Source organism: Sturnira hondurensis, unplaced genomic scaffold, assembly GCF_014824575.4.
Source record: "Sturnira hondurensis isolate 20B ecotype Veracruz unplaced genomic scaffold, ASM1482457v3 Scaffold0009776, whole genome shotgun sequence".
NCBI lineage: Eukaryota > Metazoa > Chordata > Mammalia > Chiroptera > Phyllostomidae > Sturnira > Sturnira hondurensis.
The window spans coordinates 903,364-927,634 of NW_028082407.1; the positions used below are offsets into that span (position 1 = coordinate 903,364).

Here is a 24,271-nt window from a genome sequence, read left to right on the forward strand (position 1 = left end):
AACAAAATTGTTTCAAATGAATTTGAAGACAACAAAGTGCTACTAGGGCCATCTTATGGGAAAAAAACAAACAAGCTTTTTGGCCGACCCAGTATTTTTCAGCTCCCGTCAACCCTTTCTCCTCTCTCTATTCTCTTGAGAAAGGAGAAGGGCAGAAAATGGGGTCAATGATCAAACCTCCATTAAAATCCCAATATCATGAGGTTTGGAGATGTTCCAAGTTTGCATGAACATGTCAATGTACTTGAGGGTGGTGCAACCCAGCTCCACCTGGAAGGATGTCCCAGTGCTCAGGATGCTCCCAGACCTCGACCTGTGTCTGTTCACCTGGCTGTTCATCTGCATCCCTCACTGTACCCTTTGATACACTGGAAGGGTAACTGTTCTGTGAGCTGTTCTAGCAAATCATCAGATTCAACGGGGTGGGGGGTCATGGGAACCTTTAATTTGTATTCACGTTGTACAGAAGTTATGAATAACCTAGGGAACTACTACTTGGGATTGGCAGCTGAAGTTGGGGTGGGTGGGTGGAGTCTCATGGGACTGAGCTCTCACCCTGAGGGATCTGACGGTAGATCCCTTGGGGTAAGGGATTGGATGGGATGTTTCCAAGTAGATGGGGTCAGAATTGAGTTAAATTGTAAGACAGTGAGCTGGCATCAGAGCGAAGTATTCTGTATGAGTAGTAAAGGAGATACACAGGTGGAAAGATGAGGCTGTTGCAGTACTTACCAGGTGGGACAGCAGTGGGTTTGTGGTTGTATGTGAGTTTATTCTTGTTTTATTTACTATTGTATTATTTTCCACATGGACAACTGTAAATCTGCTGTTGCCCCGCCATTGTACTGGCCTCACTTGCTCTTGACTTCAAGCTGGGTCCTAAAGGAGCTGCTATTAATTTCCAGAGTTCATGTGTCATCCATTTAATGACTTGTGGAGTCTTGCCAGGAATGTGGACATGTTTGCAGCCTCTCTCCTCTCCCTTCCCCCGTCCCTTGAAAACTGGGGCCCAGGCTCCAGCGTGTTCTGGCTGGTCTTCTATGCCTGTGGTTTCCCCAGATCACAGGCAGTGACTGACTTGCATATTTTCAGTGCTAGGAATGCAACAGTTGCTGGGTCAGGAGTCTTGAAATTACTTTTTTATTTGGAAGATGTCATCGTTAGAAACTGTTGAACAAACTCAGAGGAACCTGGAGGCTTTGACCAGAAATAAAGGACAGATTTATTCAAGGGTCTTAGAGCTTGCACACTAGGAACCCAGGCAAGAACCCAGACATGTTCTGAAGAAAGAAAAGTTCAGAGCTTTTACACTAAGACGTGCATTCTTGAGAATACGCAGCCCTGCATTCTCAGCCCTAGGATTGGCCTGGGGTGGCTGTCAGTCAGGTGTCAGGTGGTCTGAATGATGAGTGCCAGGCCGTCTAGCAGCTTGCAGGAGGATGTCAGGCGGCCTGCACACATGAGTCTCTCGGGGTCATCAGAGGGCTATCTGGAGCTCTGGTGTGTGGCCAGATGTGTGCCCAGGCAGTGACTCAGGACTGGAAAGTTTAAGAAGTTTAAGTTCCCAAGCTACTTACCTAGAACAAGAATAGAGTCCTCATGCCCCAGTCTTCACGGTGTAATGGGGGAACTACCTCCTCAGCCCATTGGGAAGGGTGGAGAAGTGCTGAAGGTGTGTGTGTCTCCCTGGCAACCCGGAGGACACATGCAGGACAAAGCAGAAGGGATAGCAAGGCTGAGGCCAAAACCTAGGAAGGTGATTGGATGGAAGGGACATACCCTCCCATCTGCTTCCACCCAGCAGGGAGTTATGGGAGAGTATTTAAAAAGCAGAGCGTGCACAAATACCCTGTTTTTGCTCCCCCATGCCCTAGCTGTAGGTACACGGCTGGGGGCAGAGGCTACTGAGCTGGGGGCGTGGCCAGGGGTTCCCAGCCCCCCTGCCATATAGCACCCCAGGACCTGCCTGTCGAGGAACACAGGAGGTTTCTATTAGGAGAGCTGTGGGGAGGCTCGGCAGCAAACCCTGCACCCCATCCCCATGTGGGAAGCTGTGGAGGCTGTAGGGTGAGCCTGGGGCCTGGGAGGTAGGGAGGGTGGGGCGGCCATGTGACAAATCCCATGCTCCCTCCTTGTGCTTCCGTGGCCGCCCGCCAGCCCTGTGCCTGTTCCTCTGGGATGGGGCTTGGGACATCAAGAAATCTGCTGTGTGTATTTTTAAGTAAATAAAACATTCCATCTTCTTCCCACCGGACTCTGTCTCCAGAGTTATTGCCTATGGGTGGCAGGTGATGGGACTCCACTAGTCGTTCAGTTACAATAATGTCGGTAATTTTAAAGCTTGGTTAAAGTGACTCCATTTTGTGTATTCGCTACCCACACTCTTTCCTCGAAACATTCTGCAAGCAAAATTTATATTGCTGCTACATCCAGATATGACAGGTCCAAGATAAATTCCTGATCCTTCCCCAACTCCGAACCTACGGCACCCTAATTAGTAGCAACTCCACTTCCCTCACTCAGGCCAAAACCCAAGAGCCATCCTCGCACCCCTCGTTCTCACAACCTCTGCCCAATCTGTCTGGAGCTCCAGTTGGCTCTACCTTCAAAACTGGGCCTTGGATCCTATACTTCAGCATCCCCTTGGCCACCGTTGTCCCTCACCTGGACAAGCAGCTCTCTGCCCCCCACCCCCGTAACCCCCACCCCAGTAGCCCCATCTCCACACAGCAGCTGGAGGGATTCTGGCATTTCTGTGCTCAGGAAATGACTGCCGAGACTGCCATGACTGCCCACTGCACTTGGGATAAAAGCCAAAGATGGAGCAGCAGTCTGCGGAACCCCACACTCGTTACTGAATCCCTGGCCAGCTTACCTCTGACTCGCTTTGTCCCTGCTAACTGTCTTGGCCTCCCTGCCCCTGGAACCCACTTGGGGGCCTCTGCACTGGCTATTCCCTCTGGTTATGAAACCCCAGCTGTTTGCGTAACTCCCTCCCTTGCCTCTTTTCAAATCTTTCTTCATGTCACCTCCTCAATGAGGCCTTCCCTAATTAACAGCTAAACCTGCCCTCATCCACTGCGCTGCCAGTCTCCTTTACCCTGCTCCATTCTTTTGTAGTGTCCGTCAGCTGCTGACATACCTGCCATGTTTACAACTGACTTGCCATCTACCCCTGCTGGAATGTAGGCTCCATGAGGGAATTGCATCAGGTGGTTGGATTCCTCGCTGACTTCCAGGTTCCTAGAATGGGGCCATCCGTGTGCCTGGTCCATCGTAGGTGCACAGCACATGTGTGGACTAAATGAGTGAGTGTGAACAACTCCTTTCATGAGAGTGTGCTCCCAGCCAGGCCTCCCTCAGGTGCAGGCACATGGACATAGTTGTAAGTGAAGTGCATGTACGCTGCGTTGTGATTTTGTATCATCCAACCACAGAGACCACCGTGTTCCTGAGTGTTTTCAGTTATAACCACTTTTTTGCTTCTTAAACATACTTAGATTTTTGCATGCTTGTTATAACAAGTCTAACAATACTGAGTTGTGTAAAGAAAAAGTTATCTTCCCCCTCCTCTGATCCTACCCTGGTGAAGGGAACTGTTTTAAAATTTAGTGGATATCCTTCCAAATATTTTCTACACATATGTAACAGGTACAAATTTCACAGGTCAAAGACCGGTATGCCTGGATTATAACTGTTTTCTGTAAATCAACTCAGTTTCTAATTTAGGTCTCATTCCCTCTGATGGAAAAAAGTAAATCTAGTTAATTCAAGGTAAATGCTAATGCTTTATGACTTCTTCCTCCTTTTTTAAAAAATTCTCACTTGAGGATATATTTACTGATTTGAGAGGGAGAAAGGGAGGGAGGGAGGGGAACATCTACAGTCTGCCTCCTGCATGAGCTTCAGCCAGGACCAAACCTGCAACCCAGGCATGTGCTCTGACTGGGAATTGAACCTGCAACCTTTGGTGAACAGGACAGCGCTCCAACCAACTGAGCCACACCAGCCAGGGCTGATTTGCTTCTTTATTGGTGATTTGGTGCAGTTTAATTCCCATGAATTCAGGATTTTTTAGTGTCCTCTCCTTTCACTTTCTCATAATTGCCATTGTATAAAACTTATTATGAAATAAACATTCATTATAGAAAAGTTCAAGCCATAAGTTAAAAAAATGAAAAACAAAAACCATCTGTAAATCCAGCAGCCAGAAGTCAGCCTTATGGATTTATTCTGTTCATATATATGCATTTTGAGGGTCGTATCATAACCAGCTTTTACTGCTTAATATATTGCGAGCACCTTCCCATGTCAGAGAAAGTACTTGTTCGGCATTTTTGATGACGGCTTCATGTCCCATTATGCAAGTGCACCATTATTGCAACTTCACACATTTGCACAATTACTTGTAGCTACATCTCTATGCAGAGCTCTAATTCTTTCCTCACGGTGAGATTCCAGAACTGGTGTGCAAAGGTGCACTCACTGCTGAAGGCCTTTGAATCACGCTGTTGCCACCCTACAGAGAGCAGGCACTGCTTTAACATCAGAGGCAGGAGGGGCCTTTTCTCCACACGTTGCCAGTGCCATCTGAACCACTCTTTGCCTTCTTTGTTAATCTGATAGAAGGGTGGTTTTGCATTGCTGTCACAAGTCGTACTTCATGGATGACTAGTAAAGGCGAACCTGTTTTTAGGCATCAGCTGTGTATGTGAATTGCCTGCTCCTCTCTTTTGCCCATTTAGACTCAGGTCTGTCTCCTTCATTCGCAAGAACTCTTTGTAGAATGTAAAATGTCGTTACCTCTGCTGCAGATGTTTTCCCAGTTTGTTACTTGCCTTTTATTTACGTCCACGTGCTCCTTTGCCATTGCAAGAGTGCAAGCAACTGGGTCAGGAGCCTGGTCTTCCACACATGCCCTGCCTTCGAAGGGGTTTGTGTTTCAGTGACTGCACCTGGAGGACCAGCCAGCAGTCTCCCGGGCATTCGGATCTGGGTGGCTGAGGAGCTGTGGACACCAGGCAGGTCCCTCCCATGGAAGCCTCCCGTTGCTGACAGAAGCAGCTGGGAAACAGCACCCATCTTTGTCTGCCTCCCCAATCTCACATAAGGGCCAAACCTAATTGCAAGGCAGTTGGATCTCCACGCCCTCCAACTGGAAGGTGCACACACGGAGCCCGCTATCGCTGCGGTTCAGTGCCAGCTCCACCACACAGCTCTGTGCCTGTTTCCCCACCATCACCCAGCCCTCCCCCCCGAGGTGCTCTCGTGGAGACTGGGAGAGTTGCTAGCAATGGTGCCTGGTACAAAGTGACTACCAGGTGGCATTAAAATATAAAAGTCAAGCGATCTAGTTGGTAACTTATTTGGAATAAAGAAACTTTAGGGATGATGTGATTAAACTCCTGTGTGATTCTGTAGATGAACAGTGTCATTATATAATCTTTATAAGGCACTTTGAATGCATTTTATTATCCAGTCTCTTCAGGTCATTTTTACATGGCTTTTTACACACTTACATCTTGTCCTCCAGTACGACTCATGAGTGTGGGAGCCCTGGGGGGAATCACACAGAAATCGCTCAGGGACAGTTGGGAAGGTTGTCTTGACTGTGACTGTAGAATGACTGCTAACTTCTGTGGGTGTGACAGTGGCACTGCAGTCACGTAGCAGGTTCATGCTGAAGTGTTTGGGAATCACAGTGTTATACGGACAACTTTTGTGTGTGTGTGTGTGTGTGTGTGTTGTCAGTGCATGTCTGGAGGGTGAAGAGGAGAGAAAGCAAATGTAAAACGTGGTGGCTGTATTCTTGCAACATTTTTAAGTGTTTTAAAGTTTTCCCAATAAAAAGTAAGGAGTTAAATACAAAAACAAAAAAACCTAGGTAAAATTGAGAATATACTGTATTTAACTTGGTTTTATTTTTCTCAGCCAGTTTCAAGTAAGTAGCCAATACGTTATCAGGGACTAATTCGTCTACTTCCAAATGGGTTGTCATGCCCGAACTGCTATGCTTTCAAAAGAACGTGCCTTTCGCGTGTCTCCAGCAACTTCCCAGGGGGAGGTCTTTGCCATCACTTTTGCACACCCAAATCCTTGCTGGCAGAATGACCAACAAGTAGCATTTAAAAGCTGACGGCGGTGCACGGGGCACGTGCCCAGGCCCCAGCACCGTGGGAAATGGCCCTTCAAGGAGCTTCTTCCTGGATCTGGCACAGGCCTGAGCTGTCTTTTCCAGGCACTGCAGACCTCGTGTGGGGTCCAGGTTGGAATGGCATCATTCACCACCGCTCTGGTGGCAAGTAGGCAGTGATTTAGTGTTTAATGTGGTAAAAAGCGCTGCTATTTCAGGCTGCTGTTATAGCACCTCTTGACTCACCATGAAAACTCCTCCCACACTCCTTTTATTAATGTGACACTTTGACAGTGTTCCATGATCACTGTCCCCTCCATCCCTGGCCTACCCTCCCTTCCCAAGACACCTCCAGACAGTGGTGCCCAGGTCTGCTGTCTCCATGCTGGGTGACCCCAGGCCACCACCTCCAGTGCCTCTGCCCACAGCAGCACGTTGGCAAAGTGGGCCCCCTTCTGTCACGTTCGGGTTGCCTAAGGTGCAGAGCAGTGCCAGGGACTCCTGAAAGGTCCCCACAGGTTGGGGTGTCAGCTCCACCAGTGCTGGCTCTTCTTCAGGAACAGAACTCCCCAGTCAGCCTGAGCACATGGCCATCTGGGTCCCTCTGCACTAAAGCTGATGATCAGCAGCCCCACATCCCAGCGGGTCAGCAGAGGCCGCTCCCCTTCAGGGTGTGGACCAGTGGAGGGCTGCTCCACCTTCTCTCTCTCTCTCTCTCCCTGTGGCTGAAGTGGTGACCAACTGTGCAGCATTGGCAAACAGCCTAAGGCATAAGGTACTTTGGTATCTGATGCCAGGATCCCAGTTTCAACAGCCCTGCTTCTTCGAACTGCATTGTCTTCCCGTTCTCAACGCTCTCACTGGAGCAGACACACTGTCTATTTTAAAATCTTTGTTTTGCTGGGAAATCGACCCAAATAACTTAGCCTATCTTTACCAGAAAGTATTGTCCCACTTTCCCAACCTTTTCAATGTTGTTCTCTTTTCCAGCCTTTGAGGATTTCCGGGCCAGATTTTTAGTTTATACCCTTTATTTCTATCCTGATGCTTGCCCATGACAATGTGTCATGCACAGTCAGCATTATGAAACCCAGACTTAAGCAGCCTCTTAACCCTGCTCCAAAACCGGTACTTTGCGCTTTCATGCAGATCCCCCATCTTCCTACTTACCTACTGTTCTCCATTTCAGTTACATTTTTAGTTCTGAATTAGACAGTTTTTAAAAAAGAATTTTGATTTACCTACATGATAGCAATTTTCTGTCCTGCAGATTACAAACTTTCTCTGAAAAGACGTGAGGAATGGTGGTCCCTAAACAAGCTCAAGCTGGGCCTGGGAGACGCAGCCACACTACCTCACTGGCTCTGCCCCACAGTCCCCCTGGAATGGCTGGAGACCCAAAGACCTCTTCTTGTCTGGGATTACCCTGAGCTGCTGCACGTGTTTTTAGGTGGCCAGAAGGTCAAGGCCACGAGGCCTGGGTCCTGTTTCTTATGGACTGGAGTCACTGGAGGTCTCAGTGCTCAGCGGGCTGGGGCACTTGGGATACCCATCTGAGTGGTGCCGCTCCTGAAGGTGGGCAGTGCATTAGTGCACGCACAAGGGGTGCAGGGCCCCTGGCCACACAGGTAATCCAGGCATCTAAAACATACCTGGTTTTATCTTCAGTAAATGAAGACGACTCCATTACCTGATGACTCCTAGAAAATGATACTCCATACTCCCTCCTTTCTGCCCACTGGGTACCAACCCTGCCAGACCGGCTACTCTTGAGGATGTGTGAGCTGTCCCGATGCTGTCTTTCACCAGGCCAACCCATCACCCCTACATGTCTCTACTGAAAACGTCCAGCCGGCCTGCCCAGTACACTGTTGCCTCCCTCCTTCAGACTACCAGTGCTGCCCACTTGCCTCAGAAGGCTGCATTTAGTTCAGCATCCACCGGGGTGGCTCTGCTTGTGGGTTTTCTCCTTCACAGGTCCTTTACCTACTCATGTTGCCTCGTGCCTAGGAGACAGTGGACTGTGTCCAGCATGTCCTCAAGCAAGTATTTCCTTGTGCTCAAGTCTTTGGAAAGGATCATTAGTCAGGGCTGCACGTAGCCAGGACACACAGCAAGTGTGGTCAAGATGTTCCAACGTGGAGTTGAGTCGCAGAAATGCTTTCCTTTTCCCTTTCCTCATCCCATCCTGATTCCATCAAAATCTACTACTGGTGAGGGTTTGGAGACAAAGGGAACTGTACTCCTAGAGAGAGGCGTGTACACTTTGTGGCTAAATACATGAAGTTAAGTCCTAGAGAGCAAGGCAACTATTTAGCTAGAGGCCATTCTCTATTTATAAAGAGTGGATATTGGAGCCAGAGAAGCCTGATGAAGAATTCACCCTCTACAGACCGGCCCACCCAGCATCATCTTGGCTGGTCAATGAACTCTTGGAAGACTCTCCTTTTACCCTTCATACAAAGTCAATGTTCTGTTCAATTCTGTTCAACAGAATGGGTGGTGAGTGCCACTCACAGCCTGCCCATTCCCAGGAGTTGTGACCCTGCCCCAGCATGTGAGGCTCGATCCAGGCTGCACTGCTCCTGGTGGGGGCACTGCCTAGCTGCCGGTGAAACCCGCGATGCCAGCCCTGGGGGGTGAGCCCCTGCTGCCCACCCGGGCTTGTGTCTGGCACAGTCTACCTCACGAAGATGTGACACAGACAGCTTTCCCTGCACACTGCTCCTTCTAAAGTCAGGCACAGCCTGTTTACTTTTGAGGAATTTCTTTATTGGAGACCCACCTTACCTTGCCACAACTATCTGGCTCTTCATGGCCAAGAGGGAGGGAGCCCTGAACAATATATTCATGACATTTTACAACAGACAATACACACAGGCAGTACATGAAATCTTTACAATAACACAGTCCAAAACAATCTACCATTTAACAAGATTAAGAAGCAGGAATTTCCTCCTATCCCCCAATTATTGGTAGTTACTTAGCTTTTTACCTCCTGCAATAAAATGCCCTCCTTTTCAGCATTCCTATTCATAGGAATCCCTGAATAATTTTTTGTGCAAATTCATATTGAAGACATGTTCCTTTAGTTACTGAGTGTGCTCTATTTTTCTCATGGTGGAACCTTTTATTTGCAGTGTAACATGTAAGGTTTTCACTCAGCACACATTTGTCACTCACTGAGGGGGGTTCATCTGGCATTTTTAAAGTTTCCCCCACTCAACTAGTGTATGACACTACAACAGTACACAGTCCAATGAGCCTGCATTTTTTCAGAGTGACTCTCATATCTCCTGTTAGATTAGCTCTACACTTTTTAAATTTCCCTGCAAAATTCAAATTTTGTTTCAGAACTTGGCATCACCTTGCCCCAAACCACTGAATTAATATAATAAAGCTTTTACTTCAAGAGTACTACTAATAAATACATTTATATTCCCTGAAGCCTATCTCTCCCTGAATTTGCTTGCTGGAGGCCCTTCTTGGGTTATTTCTGCTGACCGATGTATAATTGGGACTCAAAAGATACACCTGAATGTCCCACATTTAGATTCACAAAATTTACCCAAATATGAACTTTCTAATGGTGACTGTGTGACTTCTAACTGAAATCCTTTCCTCGCCCATGTGTTTCACGTCCAAATATGTCTGCTTATTTTGAAGGTTTTAACATAATTTTATTTTGATAGATTTTATCCCCAGTATAAACTATTTTGTATTCCATAAGGGCTCAACTACCTTGACACTGGAGGCTTCCTTGAAACATAGGTTACTCATGGTTTCATTTGTACTATGTAAATTATAGCCATGAACAAGGACCTCAGATACTCTTACATTCATAAGGTTTCTCTTTCACTGGAGTTTCTCTGGAGACTTGGTGAGCTCCGCCTCCTACAGAGACAAGCTCATCCTGGTCCCACCCAGAACATTCCCACCTTCGTAAGTCTTCTTTTGTGTTATGCCACTGTAGCTCCCCATATTTGGCACACTTAGAGATTCCTCTCCTGTATGGATTCTTTTGTGCTTGGTAAGATCTGACCTGGTATTAAACGTCTTCCCACACTCGTTACACCGGTATGGCTTCTTTCCAGTGTGGATCCTTTTGTGCTGGTCAAGGACTGATCTATAATTGAAGGACTTCCCACACTCACAATTATAGGGCTGCTGACCACGGTGGATGCTTTTGTGGTTGATAAGACTCGAATGTGAGATGTACGCTTTCCCGCACTCATCACATCCATAGGGTTTCTCGCCTGTGTGGATTCTCTTGTGTACTGTGAGGCCTGAGCTGTTCCGGAACGCCTTCCCACACCTGTCACATACGTAGGGTTTCTCCCCTGTGTGGATCCTCTTGTGTTGAGAAAGGAGTGAGCTGTAACTGAAAGATTTCCCACACTCAACGCACTTAAAAGGCTTCTCCCCAAGATGGACTCTTTTATGGCTTACAAGAGTTCGGCTGGAGAAAAAAGCTTTTCCACATTCATCACACGTGTAGGGTGTCTTGCCAGGGTGGGTACTTTTATGGTTAATAAGGCTCGAGTGTGAGATGTAGGCTTTTCCGCACACATCACATTCATAGGGTTTCTCCCCCGTATGAATTCTTTTATGCACTTTAAGGCTGGAGTTGTTTCTGAAAACCTTCTCACACCTGTCACACTCATAGGGCTTCTCTCTAGTGTGAACCCTTTTGTGTTGAGAAAGGAGTGATGTATAGTTAAAAGATTTCTCACACACATCGCATTTGTAGGGCTTCTCCCCAAGATGAATTTTTTTGTGGTTTATAAGGGTTCGGTATGTGATAAAGGCTTTTTCACACTCCTCACACTTATAGGGCTTTTCCCCAGGGTGCACACTCTTATGGTTTATAAGGCTCGAAAGTGAGATGTAGGCTTTCCCACACTCCTCACATTTGTAAGGTCTCTCCCCGGTGTGGATTCGCTTGTGTACTTTAAGGCCTGAATTATTTCTGAAGGCTTTTCCACACTCATCACACCCAAAAGGCTTCTCCCTCGTATGAATCCTCTTATGTTGTTCGAGGGCAGAACTGTAATTGAAGGACTTCTCACAATAGCTACATTTATAGGGTTTCTCCCCAAGATGGACTCCTTTGTGGTTTTTAAGGCTAGAACGTGAGATATAGGCTTTCCCGCACACATCACATTTGTACGGCTTTTCCCCTGTGTGGAGCCTCCTGTGGACTTTGAGACCTGAATTGTTTCTGAAGGTTTTCCCACACACATCACACACATAAGGTCTCTCTCCAGTGTGAATGGTCTTATGCTGAAGAAGAAGTGAGTTATAGCTGAAGGACTTCCCACACTCCTTACATTCATGAGCTTTCTTCCCAGGGTGAATGCTTTTATGGACTGCCAGGCCTGAGCTATAGCTGAATGCTTTGCCACAGACATCACATTTGTAAGGTTTCTCTCCTGTGTGAATCCTTTTATGCACGATAAGGCCTGAGCTATTCCTGAAGGCCTTCCCACATTCATCACATTCATAAGGTTTCTCTCCAGTGTGGATGACTTTATGCTGAATGAGGAGAGAGCTATAGTTAAACGATTTCTCACACTCATCACATTTGTAAGGTTTATCTCCAAAGTGGATGCTTTTATGGTTTAGGAGTGTTCTGCAAGTAATGAAGGCCTTCCCACACTCGTCACATTCATAGGGCTTCTCCCCTGTGTGGATCCGCTTGTGAACCCTGAGGCCAGAGCTGTTACTGAAGGTTTTCCCACAGATGTCACATTCGTAGGGCTTCTCCCCTGTGTGGATCCTTTTGTGGACTCTGAGGCCAGAGCTGTTCCTGAAGGCCTTGCCACACTCGCCACATTCATAGGGCTTCTCCCCAGTGTGGATCCTCTTGTGCTGGTCTAACACGGAGCTGTAATTGAAGGATTTCCCACACTCATCGCATTTGCAGTTCTTCTCCCCAGAATGGGTGCTCTTATGGTTTATAAGGCTGGAGTAGGACATGTAGGCCTTTCCACACTCCTCACACTTGTACGGCTTCTCTCCAGTGTGGATGCGCTTGTGAACACGAAGGCTGGAGCTGCTCCGAAAAGCCCCGCCACAGTCACTGCACTCATAGCGTTTTTCCCCACTGTGCATTATTTTATGTTGAACAAGGCGGGAGTTATATTTGAAGGACTTCCCACACTCATCACATTTATGGGATTTCTTAACAGCACTGGTGTTCTGGTTCAGATGGGCATGAGAGTTTCCATTCACACTCTCCGCACATGTGCCTTGCTCACTGCTTTTCTGTTTGATAGGGATGGTCTGGTGTGTAAGGTGCTTTGAGCCCAGATGTAAGCTTTTCTCAGACACCTCGTCTTCTTCCTGTTCTGTCTTTATATTTGTTATGTTTCGGGGTTTTCCAATTGTTTCCCTGATGCCACTTTTGTCCTCCTTCATTCTTTTCCCACCAGGCTTTTCCGACGGGTTCTCTGTCCTGCTACCCCAACCACAGGTTCCCTCGAACTCAGACTCCTCCTGCACACGACCCTTATGTAGGCCTTCCACTTTTAGCCACAGAGGTTCCGCATTCCCAGCATTTTCACACTTTGCAGTTGATTCCTCATCCTCAGTGCCCCTTGTCTTGAAATGTGACACTAAACCAAGAAAATAAAAAGATACTTGTTCACTTTGTTTAGAAGAAACTATAACAATTACATGCAAATTCACTCCAGTGTTGACTGCATGCTGTATGATAGGTACCATTTCTATCATACAGCATGAGATACAATGGTAAACATGCCAAAACTACTGCCAACCTGGGGCTAATGTTAAAGTGTGACAGCCATGAATTTTCAACAAAACAGAGATCCTTTCTATTCATGTATAAGAGCTTAGCATGAGGGTAAGTTGAAATGATGCACAGAAACAACAGCAACACTGATCAGTTTTTTAAAGATGACACCAAGTAATGGAAAAACAGAGGGTAGAAGAAACCTCTGAAGCAGAGGAGACAGACTGGAAAGACAAAAGTTAAGAAGACATAATCAGCAGAAGAGAGGCAAAGCTGAAGATGCGAAATCAGTACCTGGGAGGAGGTTACAAAATCAGGAGAACAGTCATGTCAGGAATGATAAAGAAAAGAAGCCTGTTGGTTTGGCCTCTTAGACCTTCCCTCCGAGGAAAACTCTGACCCTGGAAAGTGGCTAGCTGGGTAGTCGGGGGGCACTCTAATGTCAGAGAGGACACTTCAGCCTGCCGGGCAAAAGGGTTTCTTTCCATCTTACTTCAGGAACAGGCTAACTGCAGTCAGAGAATATCAAGTACCAAAAGGAAAAACACAAACCATTAGGCAAAGGAACTAATTCTGCCTAAGTGGAAATTCCTTCGAAATCCCTAGCTGTGTGGTCTTGAGGAAGTTATTTAACCTTTTGGATATCCAGTTTCCTCATCTGTACGAGTCTGCAGGACCAGTGTGAATATTATATGAGAGAACACGTGTAAAGTGTTGAGAACATCACTATAGCAGAAGCACTTGGTGAGTGCTATATGCTATCATTGTTTTGTTATTCATTCATGGTCAGGTTATTGGATCATGGTTGAAACTGAGGATAAAGCGCAGGACTGGGGAAAGGTAAACTCCTTCCGAAGGGGTTTAGGAGCCAGGCAGGGGCCCTTTGTCCCTGTGAAAGTTCTCTACACAGCTGGCACTTCATCAGTGTCTACCTACATACAAACTGACTCCTAAGAACAAAAGAAAGAATTCTAAGTCCCTTATCCCCAACCTTGGACAATTAGATATTTGTGATTAGACTTAGTTAAAATATGGACTTCTCTTCTTAACCAGGGTACCAGACTCTCTTGGGGCAGTACTCTGGAATTCTGTTAGTCCTACTTAGAATCTCTGTATGTAAATGTGAGGAGGAAGCAGAGGCAAAAAAAAGAAAAGATATATATTTTGGAGTGTTCATGTATACAGGATGACACGATCCAACTTATGCTTATGGAACTGTAATGACAGACTCAATTAAAATGTACAGAAAAGGAGAAGTGAGAATTCAGAGTACCACGGGGACAGTAAAACGAAGCACCATGCAACAGACATTAAACCAAAAGGTAGCTCCACTGTAAAAGCTTCACAGAATGACAAGTGACATAGGTAAGAGATCTTCAGAGATCACTGACAAATGGCTCCGCCTAGTTCCTTGCTCTCTTTCTTTACTACTTTGGACAGAACAGCCCACGTCACTGGGTGAGCAGTGACATTCCAGAACCACCAGCAGCAATACACGTTTTATCTGTGCTCTGAATCCTGCTTCTACATACAGCAGGGACTCTGCTCCATCCAGTCCCTTTGGCCTTTATGTTCCTGCATATGGAAAGCCAAATACCCTAAAATAAATATACAAAAACGGCTACAGAGAAAAACAGAAAAGAGAAAGCCATGAGGGGAGACTAGCCATGCTAGATATTAAAGTACACCACAGCCCTGGCCCAGTGGCTCAGCTGGTTGGAGCATCACTCTGTATATCAAAAGGTTGCAGGTTCAATCTCTAGTCAGGGCAGGTTCAAACCCCTATTGGGGCACATACGGAGGCAGCCAATCAATGTTTCTCACATGAATGTTTTTTTCTGTCTCTCTCTTTGAAATCAATAAACATAGCCTTGGGTGAGGATTTTCTTTAAAAAATTTAAAAAAGGTTTAAAGTATGCCACAACGCCTCTACAACCAAAATGTGGCACTGGTTCAGCTGACAGACAAACAGAACAGGATACAAACTCCAGAAATAGTCTTAATTACTACAGAAATCAAATATCCAATAAAGATAATATATCAAATTATTGGGGCAAAGCTGATCTTTTTATTACTGTTAGAGCAGCTATAAAGCCATTTGGAAAAAGATAGAATTAGATCCATCCTCTACACCACACTCAGGAATAAACTCCACAAAAAGCAGTGCTCTAAATACAAAAAAGCAACTCCACACATACACAAGAACAGAACACAGGCAAATGCCTCTGCAACTCGGGTACAGAGAAAGCTTTCTAACTGCGACCCAGATAAAGTAAAAGGCTGGTACTTTTGACTATATAAATTGCCATGTCAAAAATACCATAAGCAAAATCAGGAAATGAATGACAAAGTGGAAGAAAACATTTACATTGTATATGAAGCCTATCATCCTTAAGATATAAAGAATCTCCAGAAACTGAAGAAAAATAGACTAAAAATCCTACAGAAAAATGGGCAAAAGATACAATTTATAAAAGGAAATATTAAAATGTTCCGTAAACATGTCTTCAATTTCACTCATAAGGAGAGAAATACAAATAAGATCTAGACTAAAGCACCAGGTCTCGCCGGTCAGACTGGCAAATATTCAAGCACGTGACAGCCTACCCGGCTGGTGAGGTCATAAGGGAGATGAGCACTCACACGTTGCCGGGAATACAGCCTGGCATAGCCTCTGTTAGGGGAACTTGCCAATGCCAAACACTAGTATGTGTACATGCATATTCTGACCCAGGAATTCCATCTTGGAATTTATACTGAAGATATAGTTCCAAAAATACAAAAGTATATATGCAGAGTTATTTGCTGTAGCACTATACATAACCACAAAATCTGGAAAACCACCCACAAGGCTATGCACAGAACGGGCAAGTAAGCTATGGCATGTATGCACAGTAGAGTACTACAAATGACTGAAGAACATCTTTATAAATTGATCGACAGCAAGCAATTTCAAGGATACACTATAAAGTGAAAAAGCATATGTTACATTTTATGTAAAAAAATAAGAAAACAAGCACATATCTGCTTATTTGACAGTAATGAGAGAAACCAGAAAACACTGAAGGACATTACCTATAAGGGGTGGAGAATGGGCAGCTGTATATAGCCTCTGTGCAGTTTTTACTTGTTGAAGCATGATAATGTTCTCTAGATTCGAAGAATAAAGGTACATCAGTGAGAATGGGAAGGGGGAAGCCACCAGACCAGAAGGCAAATGAAAGGAACTCGTCTGTGCTTCTAGTGAGTACCACAGCCACAGGAAGAGAACAAAAGATCAGGAATGAATCCACACAACTCCCACATAGCACGTGACGAGATGCTGTGCACTCTCAGTTTAAGGGAAGGCTGGAGGGGCAGTGAGGAAGAGCTGTAAAGAGACCTCCTTTTAGCAGCTTTGTTTTCTGTGATGTTATGGGCCAAGTAATCTTGGAACAATTTTAGATGTTTTATGGGACTGAGCAAATGTGTTTAGTTTTGAGCCAGGGCTCTCCTGGAGGAAGAAGAGACATGAAAATACAGAATATGGGAAGGCAAGAAAGAACTCTGTGGGGTGAAATGGAGGTATTGGTGTCAATGCAGGATTTCTAACTTATACATGTGTGTACACACATACAAATGTATGTATGTTCACATACATGTATATTTGTGTGCATATGTATATTCTCTAGCTCTGTCTGCCAAAAAGCAAATACACCTCTGTCGTAATGAGCCCATCTAGCACCCCGTTCTCAGCCTCTATCAGCATTGCTACTAAAAGGAACCGGATAGATTCCAGGCTAGGGACAGAATACACACAAAATGAGCTGCAAGTAAGGAGGTGCTCAGAAACAACGGGGGCACGTCACACCATACCAAGATCCAGCTTGAGTATCCAATTCAGGGTCCATAATAATTAGGTACAGATTATAAGTGCATCTGCCCACATCTTGCAGTGTTCAGTTTTTAACCAAAAATAGCATGACCCCTGTGCCCCACCCTCCCTATTCACCTGATCTTACCCTGAGTGACCTTCTTTTTGTTTCCCAACTAAAAAAGCCCTCAAAGGGGAATATTTTGCTGATGTGGAAGAGGTGAAACAAAAAACAGCAGAAGCACTTAAAGGCATCAAAATCGACAAGTTCAAAAACTGTTTTGAGTAGTGGGAAAAAAGTCTTGATAGGTGTACTGCATCCAATGGAGAGAGCTGTGAAGGTGACTGACGTTTAAACATGTGAGAACAAATATGCAATTTTGCATAAATAAATTCTGGTTTTTTTGGGTCCCCCCTTCTATTACTCATTGCTCTTATCCCACAACTCCACCTGCTAACCACGGGTCACATGAACATTGAAAGTCCAGCTGACCCCCCAATCAGAAAATAAATGATGTAACTTTGGGAACTTGTTCCCTAGCAACCCGTCTCTTTGATTGTCATCCCCCTGCAACATGCATCTTCAAAAATGCTGTTCCATTCCCCTACTTGGAGTATGTCTCAGGTTGATACTGAAGGCTGTGTTCCCCGATTTGTAGATCCTATCAGAATAAACTCCCTTTCAATTTCTCTGGTAAAAACAATTAAATACAGTAATGAATTATAAACTTTGAAAATAGGATTTCATAAGTCCATGCAGATACAAACAGGGGAGAAAGGGAGGCCTCTTTCTTTCAGCAGAATGCCAGGGTCAGACAGTAAATGTGGAGAGAGTAGTAGAGTTGGAAAAAACAAGATCAGCATTCTGCAAAGAATAAACTGGAAGAGAATTATTCATGGATTCTAAATCTAGGGGAAATTTTTAAAAGCAGTATAGACATTCCCCCAAAAACTGCAAGGGAAAAAGTAGTAATTACATAGTGGAGAAGGTGGAGGCTGCCTTGGTCAGGTGTTGTAAATCAGTACAGTCCTGCCAGTGAGGGCAGAGGGACAGCATGTGCTTCCAGAAGTGACGCTCTCAGGAGGGTACATCGTCACCCATGAGAATGCACTGCCTGAACTGAATCACAAGGCAACATCCGGGAGATCCAACATCCAAGAATGTTCCACAAAAAGGTACCTGTATTCTTCAAAAGTATCATTTTCATAAAAGACAGAGAAAGCTAGAAATGTTCCAGATTAAAGAAGGCTATAGAAACTTGACTAAATTCAATACATGACCTGGAGTAAATCTGTACTGGAGGGAAAAACTGGTAAGAAAATAATTCTGTCAACTGATCAAACTGGAACATGGTCTGTTAGACAAAAGTAATGTCACCTGTAAATACGGAAGGTGACAGCTGCACGTAGTTGCTTACGCGAGTAACCCTATCCTCCTGAAATATATACTGAGGGGACAAAGGGCCGTGACATTCGGATTAGGTAAAAGTATGTATGTATGAGAGAAAAGAAAATGAAGGTTAAGTATACTGAAGAATGAGTTAAGGGTGTCTCCTTGTGATTCTTATTCTTGAAGTTTTTCTGTATATTTGAAAATATTTGCAAATAAAAGTTTTTTAAAATGTCCAGAAGTAGATTTAAGTTCTATCTTTCCCACCAGGCACCACTTCCACCCTCTTGCCTCCTGTCCACAGTGTGTCTTGAAGAGGCGATCTTCACACACCCATCACTCCTCTGGCGTACTCGGTCTGATGTCCTCCACCCAGACCTCGCTCCATTTGCTTCTTCCAGGTGCCAACTTCTGGCCAGCTGTCCCCTGGATGGTCCTGGCCCCGTTCCCTTCTAGAACTTTTCCTCTCCTGACTCTATGCTCTTCTGCAGCAGCTCCTCCTGTAGGAGCCTACAGGTAGGTCCATGACTCCTACAAGCCGTCTGAGAGCCTCCTCTCTGGCCCAGACCCCTCTCTTCAATTACAGACCCTCATAAACACCTCTGTCCTGCCCCTATTTGCCCAAATCAAAAGTGGACTCTTCTCTTTCTCTCTGAAAGAGCCCCTAAGACCAGCAGCCGTTACTGCCTACCCGTTCTCTAGCCCCCACTTCAACTCCATTCCCACTGCCAAGCCCCGTAGTTTAGGTCCTAAATTCCCTTCTGAACTTTTGCTGTAGTCCCCCTACCTCCACTCTTACCCTGATCCAACTCTTCCTCCAACAGCTGTCGAGGTTCTGGGAAATGCACACCTGGTCATTCCCCATCGCCAAATCTTTCCAGGCTACTTTGTGTGGCACTTGAAGCCTTTTGCATATGGCCACCTGGAGTGCCTTGTGGGGCACCAAACGCTAAATAATCCCTCCTACCACTGTGCACTGGTCCTCGGCCCTGACGGACTCTTTCCCTTGGCTCTGACAGGTTAATTCTTATCCGTTTCATGTCCTCTGGGACTCCCCCATCTGACTGGCTACTGGCTGGCCTGCTGTGCATGATCACAAATCCCTCACTGCTTACCCCCCGCCTGGGCAGAGTCCAGCAGTCCCCTTGTTTCAGCCCTACCTGACCTCCTGTTTGGGTGGGGGCACAGTGTTCCATCACCCAATGCAGAGCACCCAATTCTCTTAATGGCTGAAATCAAAACAGACCAATATAAAGGTCCATCTTCATTGAAAAAAGATGGTTAGCAATGAGACTCATAGTATTCAATACAGAGACTAAGAAAAGCCAAAACACAGGCACGAAAGCACCAAGGCATATAAAACTAGAACAGAAGTAAATGCTACCACTATGCCTTGAATGTCTGTACCTCCCGAATTCCTATGTTGAAATCCTAGCCCCCAAAATGAAGGCTTTGGGAGGTAGGTACATAGGACATGAGGGTGGAGACCTTGTGAATGGGATTAGTGCATTCAGAAGAGACCCTACAGAGATCCCTTGGTGCCTTGCCCTTGAGAGAAATAATTTCTGTTGTTTATAAGCCACTAAATCTGTGGTATTTTATTACAGTGGATGGAATGGACTAAGCTACTAAAATGCAAAGGCGACGAAGAGAAGGTAATAAAATAGGACTACTCTTATAAACAATAGTGAAGATACATTCCTGTATGTTATTTCTGAGGCTGAGTCCGGCCCAAGGAACTTTAATTACAACCCTCATCCTGCTTTGCCCCCAGGTACTAGTCCTGGGCTAGTCCTGGGGATGCAGAGATGGTAAGACAAGGCCCTGCCATCAAGGGGCTCACACGTGAGGTGAGCCTGGCAGGAAAATAATTAACATGTGATAAAAATGGGAGATGCATACACAGGGCACAGATCACACAGGAAGGAGAGGCAGAAGGGATGGAACTGTTTTGAAGGACCAGGAAGCGCTTCAGGAAAGGAGCAGGTTCAGCAGAGGGAAGAACTACAGTAATGGGAGAGGTGTTCACCACCCTTGGACATCTGGTGCACAGGGCACAGGCACATCCGGACAGGCAGGCACAAACGAGAGCTACCCATCGTACTGAGAAGTCCCGACTTGGTCCTGAGGAATTTTAGGCAGACTAACAAGCTCAGATATGCATTTTGCATGACCACTTACTCCACTAAATCAGGAGTTGGTAAACTTTTCCATAAAGGACCAGATATAAAACATTGTAGATTTTGTGGGCCACATTCTATTCATTCATTCATTTATTTACTTTTTGCTTAATCCTCACCAGAGGATATGTTTTTAGTTGATTTTAGAGACAGATTAAGGAAGAAGGAAGAGAGAAACATCAATGTGAAAAATACTGATCAGTTGCCTCCTGTATGTGCCCTAACCAGGGATCGAACCCACAGCCTAGGTATGTGCCCTGACCAGGAATGAACCCTTGTCCTTTTGATCTACAGGGGGAGCCTCCAATCAACTAAGCCACCCGGCCAGGGCGGTCACTCATTTTCTTATTTTATTATTTTTTAATATCTATATACTTAAAGATTATTAAAAATTTATTATTTTTTAGAGGGGAAGAGAGGAAGAGAGGGAGAGAAATATCTATGTGTGATCCCCTCTACCACACCTCCTACTGAGGACCTGGCCCACAACCCAGGCATGTGCCCTGACTGGGAATGTAACTGGTGACCCTTTGATTTGCAGATCAGCACTCAATCTACTGAGCTGCACCAGCCAGGGCTGCCACTTATTTTTTAAATCTGCTTTTTAATATCCCTTAAAAAATGTAAAAAACATTCTTAGCTTGTAGGCCACACAAAAACAGACCACAGGCTCAGCAGTTTGTCAAGCCGTTAGATTATATCAAGGAATCAGAGTTAATTTAGCAGAGTGCGATAATGGCATTTTAGCTGTCACAGTGTCCTTTCTTTTCAAATAAAAAGAGAAAGGTGAGCCCTGGCTGGTGTAGCTGAGTGGACTGAGCATGGGCCTGCGAACCACACGATCGCGGTTCGATTCCCAGTCAGGGCACATGCCTGGGTTGCAGGCCAGTTCCCAGCAAGGGACTCACGAGAGGCAACCATACATTGATATTTCTCTCCTTCTCTCCTTCCCTTCCCCTCTAAAGATAATTAAATAAAATCTTTTAAAAAAAAGAGAGAAAGGTGAAACAGACGTAGCAATGCTGACAACTTAAATCTAAGCTATGGGTGTATGCAGTTCATTGTACTACTCTACTTTCCTGTACGTTCAAACTTTCTCATGATAAAAAAAAAGTCAAAACAAAAGAAGTCACTCACAGCAGCTGTGGAGTGTCGGGGCAGAGAACTGAGCCCTGGGGTCTGGGAGACTATAGTCCCGTGAAGACAGCTGACAGAGTGGGCTGGGCCACGCGTCCCCCATGGCATAAGAGTCACTCCAAAAGCACGAGTCCTGAATACCAAAGGCCAGAAAAGCTTTAATTTCTTCAGGATTCTACAGGCTGGAGTAGAAACTCCTCCAATCAATTCTTGACAGGGAGCATGACCCAACAGCCTGGTCACGCCAGTCAAGTACCAGCCACTGAGAGTCGCTTATTCCTTACAAACCACACATGACCCACAACCTCTGGGCAGCTCTGCACGTGCTCACGCCCTACCACCAGCCCTCAGAGGAGCTCATGCAGACAGTACGAGCCTGCCCTAACTCCTGCCTCAGAGTGGCAGGAGGCACTTCTCAAGTGCCTCGACAACTCACTTGAGAGCAACTGTAGCTACCTGTGGTATTAACTGCTGCCTGTTACCAACTCCCTGCAGCAAGCAAACGTGCAAACCTGCACGTGCCAGAGTGCCAACCACATTCCACAGCTCACACCTGGACTCTGTATCTTAAGTTCTCAGATGTTGTAATTGACTGGGAGATGATCAAGCCATCTCTTCTCTCTTCAGAGAAAAGAGGGAATGCAAGCACAAAATGCTTGCCAATTCAGAAATGTTACTCAGGAAGTGGGGGAACGGGATAAATGAGCAGTGACACGGAGACAGGGAGGAAACATGGTTTGTGCTTTAGTTATTACTGCATCTACAGTTCATAAACATCAGGATGGTAGACAGAGCATGAGATGATTCTATTCCTTGAAAGTGGAAATAAGGATTCACGGGGATTTCTCCTCAAAGTAAAACGTGAAACATAACATTCTCATACCTGGTAGTGGAGAGGAAATGTCTAGTTAGCCTTGGGAATAAGGTAAGCATAGGAAATTTAGAAAGGGAGGCTGAGAGGTTTTCTGAAGCTAAAGAAGCAAAGACTTGCGTGAGTAGAGTCGTCAACAGAATTAAGGGGGCTACTGGAAGGCTAAAAATCACAAACACAAGTCTCAGAAGAAACTGCTTGGTTTTGTTTTTAAAACATTACATGAGTTATAATAATGATTCGGTATATTTAGCAATCTAACAATAACTGGCTTCACTGATGTAAAACAAAATTTATTTTGACTGTTTACTCACTTCTTTAAAAACCCTTGCTCAGATAAGCTCTGGTATGTCACCGAAAGCACCCTAATATGAGGTGACAGAAATTGGGAAGAACAGAAATGTCCCCAACTAGATCCAAGTCAGGGGTGTCAGACTCATTTTCACGGGGGCCACATCAGCCTCGCAATTGCCTTCAAAGGGCCAAGTGTAACTTTAGGGTTAAGACTGTATAAATGTAACTCCTCCTTAACAGTTCAGCGAGAGCTCCAAGGCGCAGGGTAGACACCAGGCAAAACCAGGTGGAGGCCGGATTTGGCCGGGGCCTTGTGTTTGCCGCCCTGTTCTAAAAAATCATGCAACATCCAAAACCTCCAAATGATGGATCATCCAATACCACGGGCAGTAAAAAAATAAAAAAGCTCTCGGTTCTCATGGTCTGAGACAGACCAGGTGAAAGCTGCGAGGGGCAGAACACGAAGAGCGACCTCCCATCTGTGTGCGGAAAAGGGGGACTACATTCACATCTGCGGCATCTGCATAAGGAAACTCAGGAGGATCCACGCAAACTGACTGGGATGACCTACCGAGGTCGGGCCTGAGAAGATGGTGCACAAGGGGGATTTCGCACAACCTTTTCGCTGACAACTTCTTTATATTTTAAATAGCTGAACCACATGACTATATTGCAGATTTAAACATTAAAAACCAACAACAACGCTTTTGCTTTCAAAAAGAAAACACGCCTAGTGGCTTAGTCCAAACGTCTTCGAGCCGCACACGCAGCCCCGGCGCCGGGGTTCCCCTAGGCTGCGGCCGCGTCTGGAGCCTCTTCGGCCTTTTCCCCAGTTTACTCCCGGTCTGCAGAGCCCGCGGTAGGCCACCTCCGCCAGGCACATCCTCGTCTGGGCACAGGCGAGCTGCCCCAGGCAACAGCCCGGGAAGTGCCTCCCCGGGGCTCGATCCGCACCTGGGCCGGGAGTCTCCACTTCAGCCCTCCTCCAAAGTGGGGGAAAAAAGAGGGTTGGGGGGGAGAGAGGACGAATCCGGTCACCCCTAGGGGTCCCTCTCACGCTCGTAGTCACTCTCGAGCCCAGGACCAAAGTTAACTGCAACACGGGCACCATAAGGGCGGGAGGGCGGCGTGTCAAAGTGCTAATTTTCTCGACTCCCTCCCGCCCCAGGCAGCCTGGAGGACTTGAGAAACACGAGGGCGGGGCATTTCTCCGCGCTCTGGGCAGCCCCCAAACGGACCCCGGCCGCCCGAACGGCCGCCCTCGGAGCCGGCGGACAGTCCAAGGGTTCCGGCGGCGGCCCCGCACCCCTCAGCCAGATAGTGATCTCGCCTCCCCGGTCCTCGCCCGAGGCGTAGGAAGGGGCGCACTTCTTCCCAGATCCCGCCCGCGACCCAGGGGGCAGCCGGGACCGGCAGCGGAGGGGAAGGCGTGTCAGGAGCGGGCCGAGGGCGGGGGCGCGGACGGCCGCGTACTCACGTACTGGCTGAGGCGGCGCCGCGGGAGGCCAACTGCCAGCGGGACAAAAGCGCGGCCGGCCCGGCCGGAAGAACCCGCGCCGGCTGCGGGGCACTTCCGGGTCCTCTCTAGGAGTCTGGAGGACTGACTCGGTGGTATTGTCGCCGTTCGGGCACGCGGGCCGTGGTGCGCTTGGGACGGCT

The 24,271-nt window shown here is 46.5% G+C and overlaps 1 protein-coding gene across 1 annotated transcript; it reads right to left on the bottom strand.

The window, feature by feature from the left end:
• Window positions 1–4,193: 4,193 nt before the first annotated feature.
• ZFP62 (ZFP62 zinc finger protein) lies at window positions 4,194–24,160 on the bottom strand. The gene is made up of 2 exons (XM_037058049.1): window positions 24,094–24,160; window positions 4,194–12,750 (listed from the first exon to the last, which is right to left on the bottom strand). Coding segments are annotated over exons 1-2 (2,724 nt in total). The 5' UTR covers window positions 24,095–24,160; the 3' UTR covers window positions 4,194–10,027.
• Window positions 24,161–24,271: the final 111 nt, after the last annotated feature.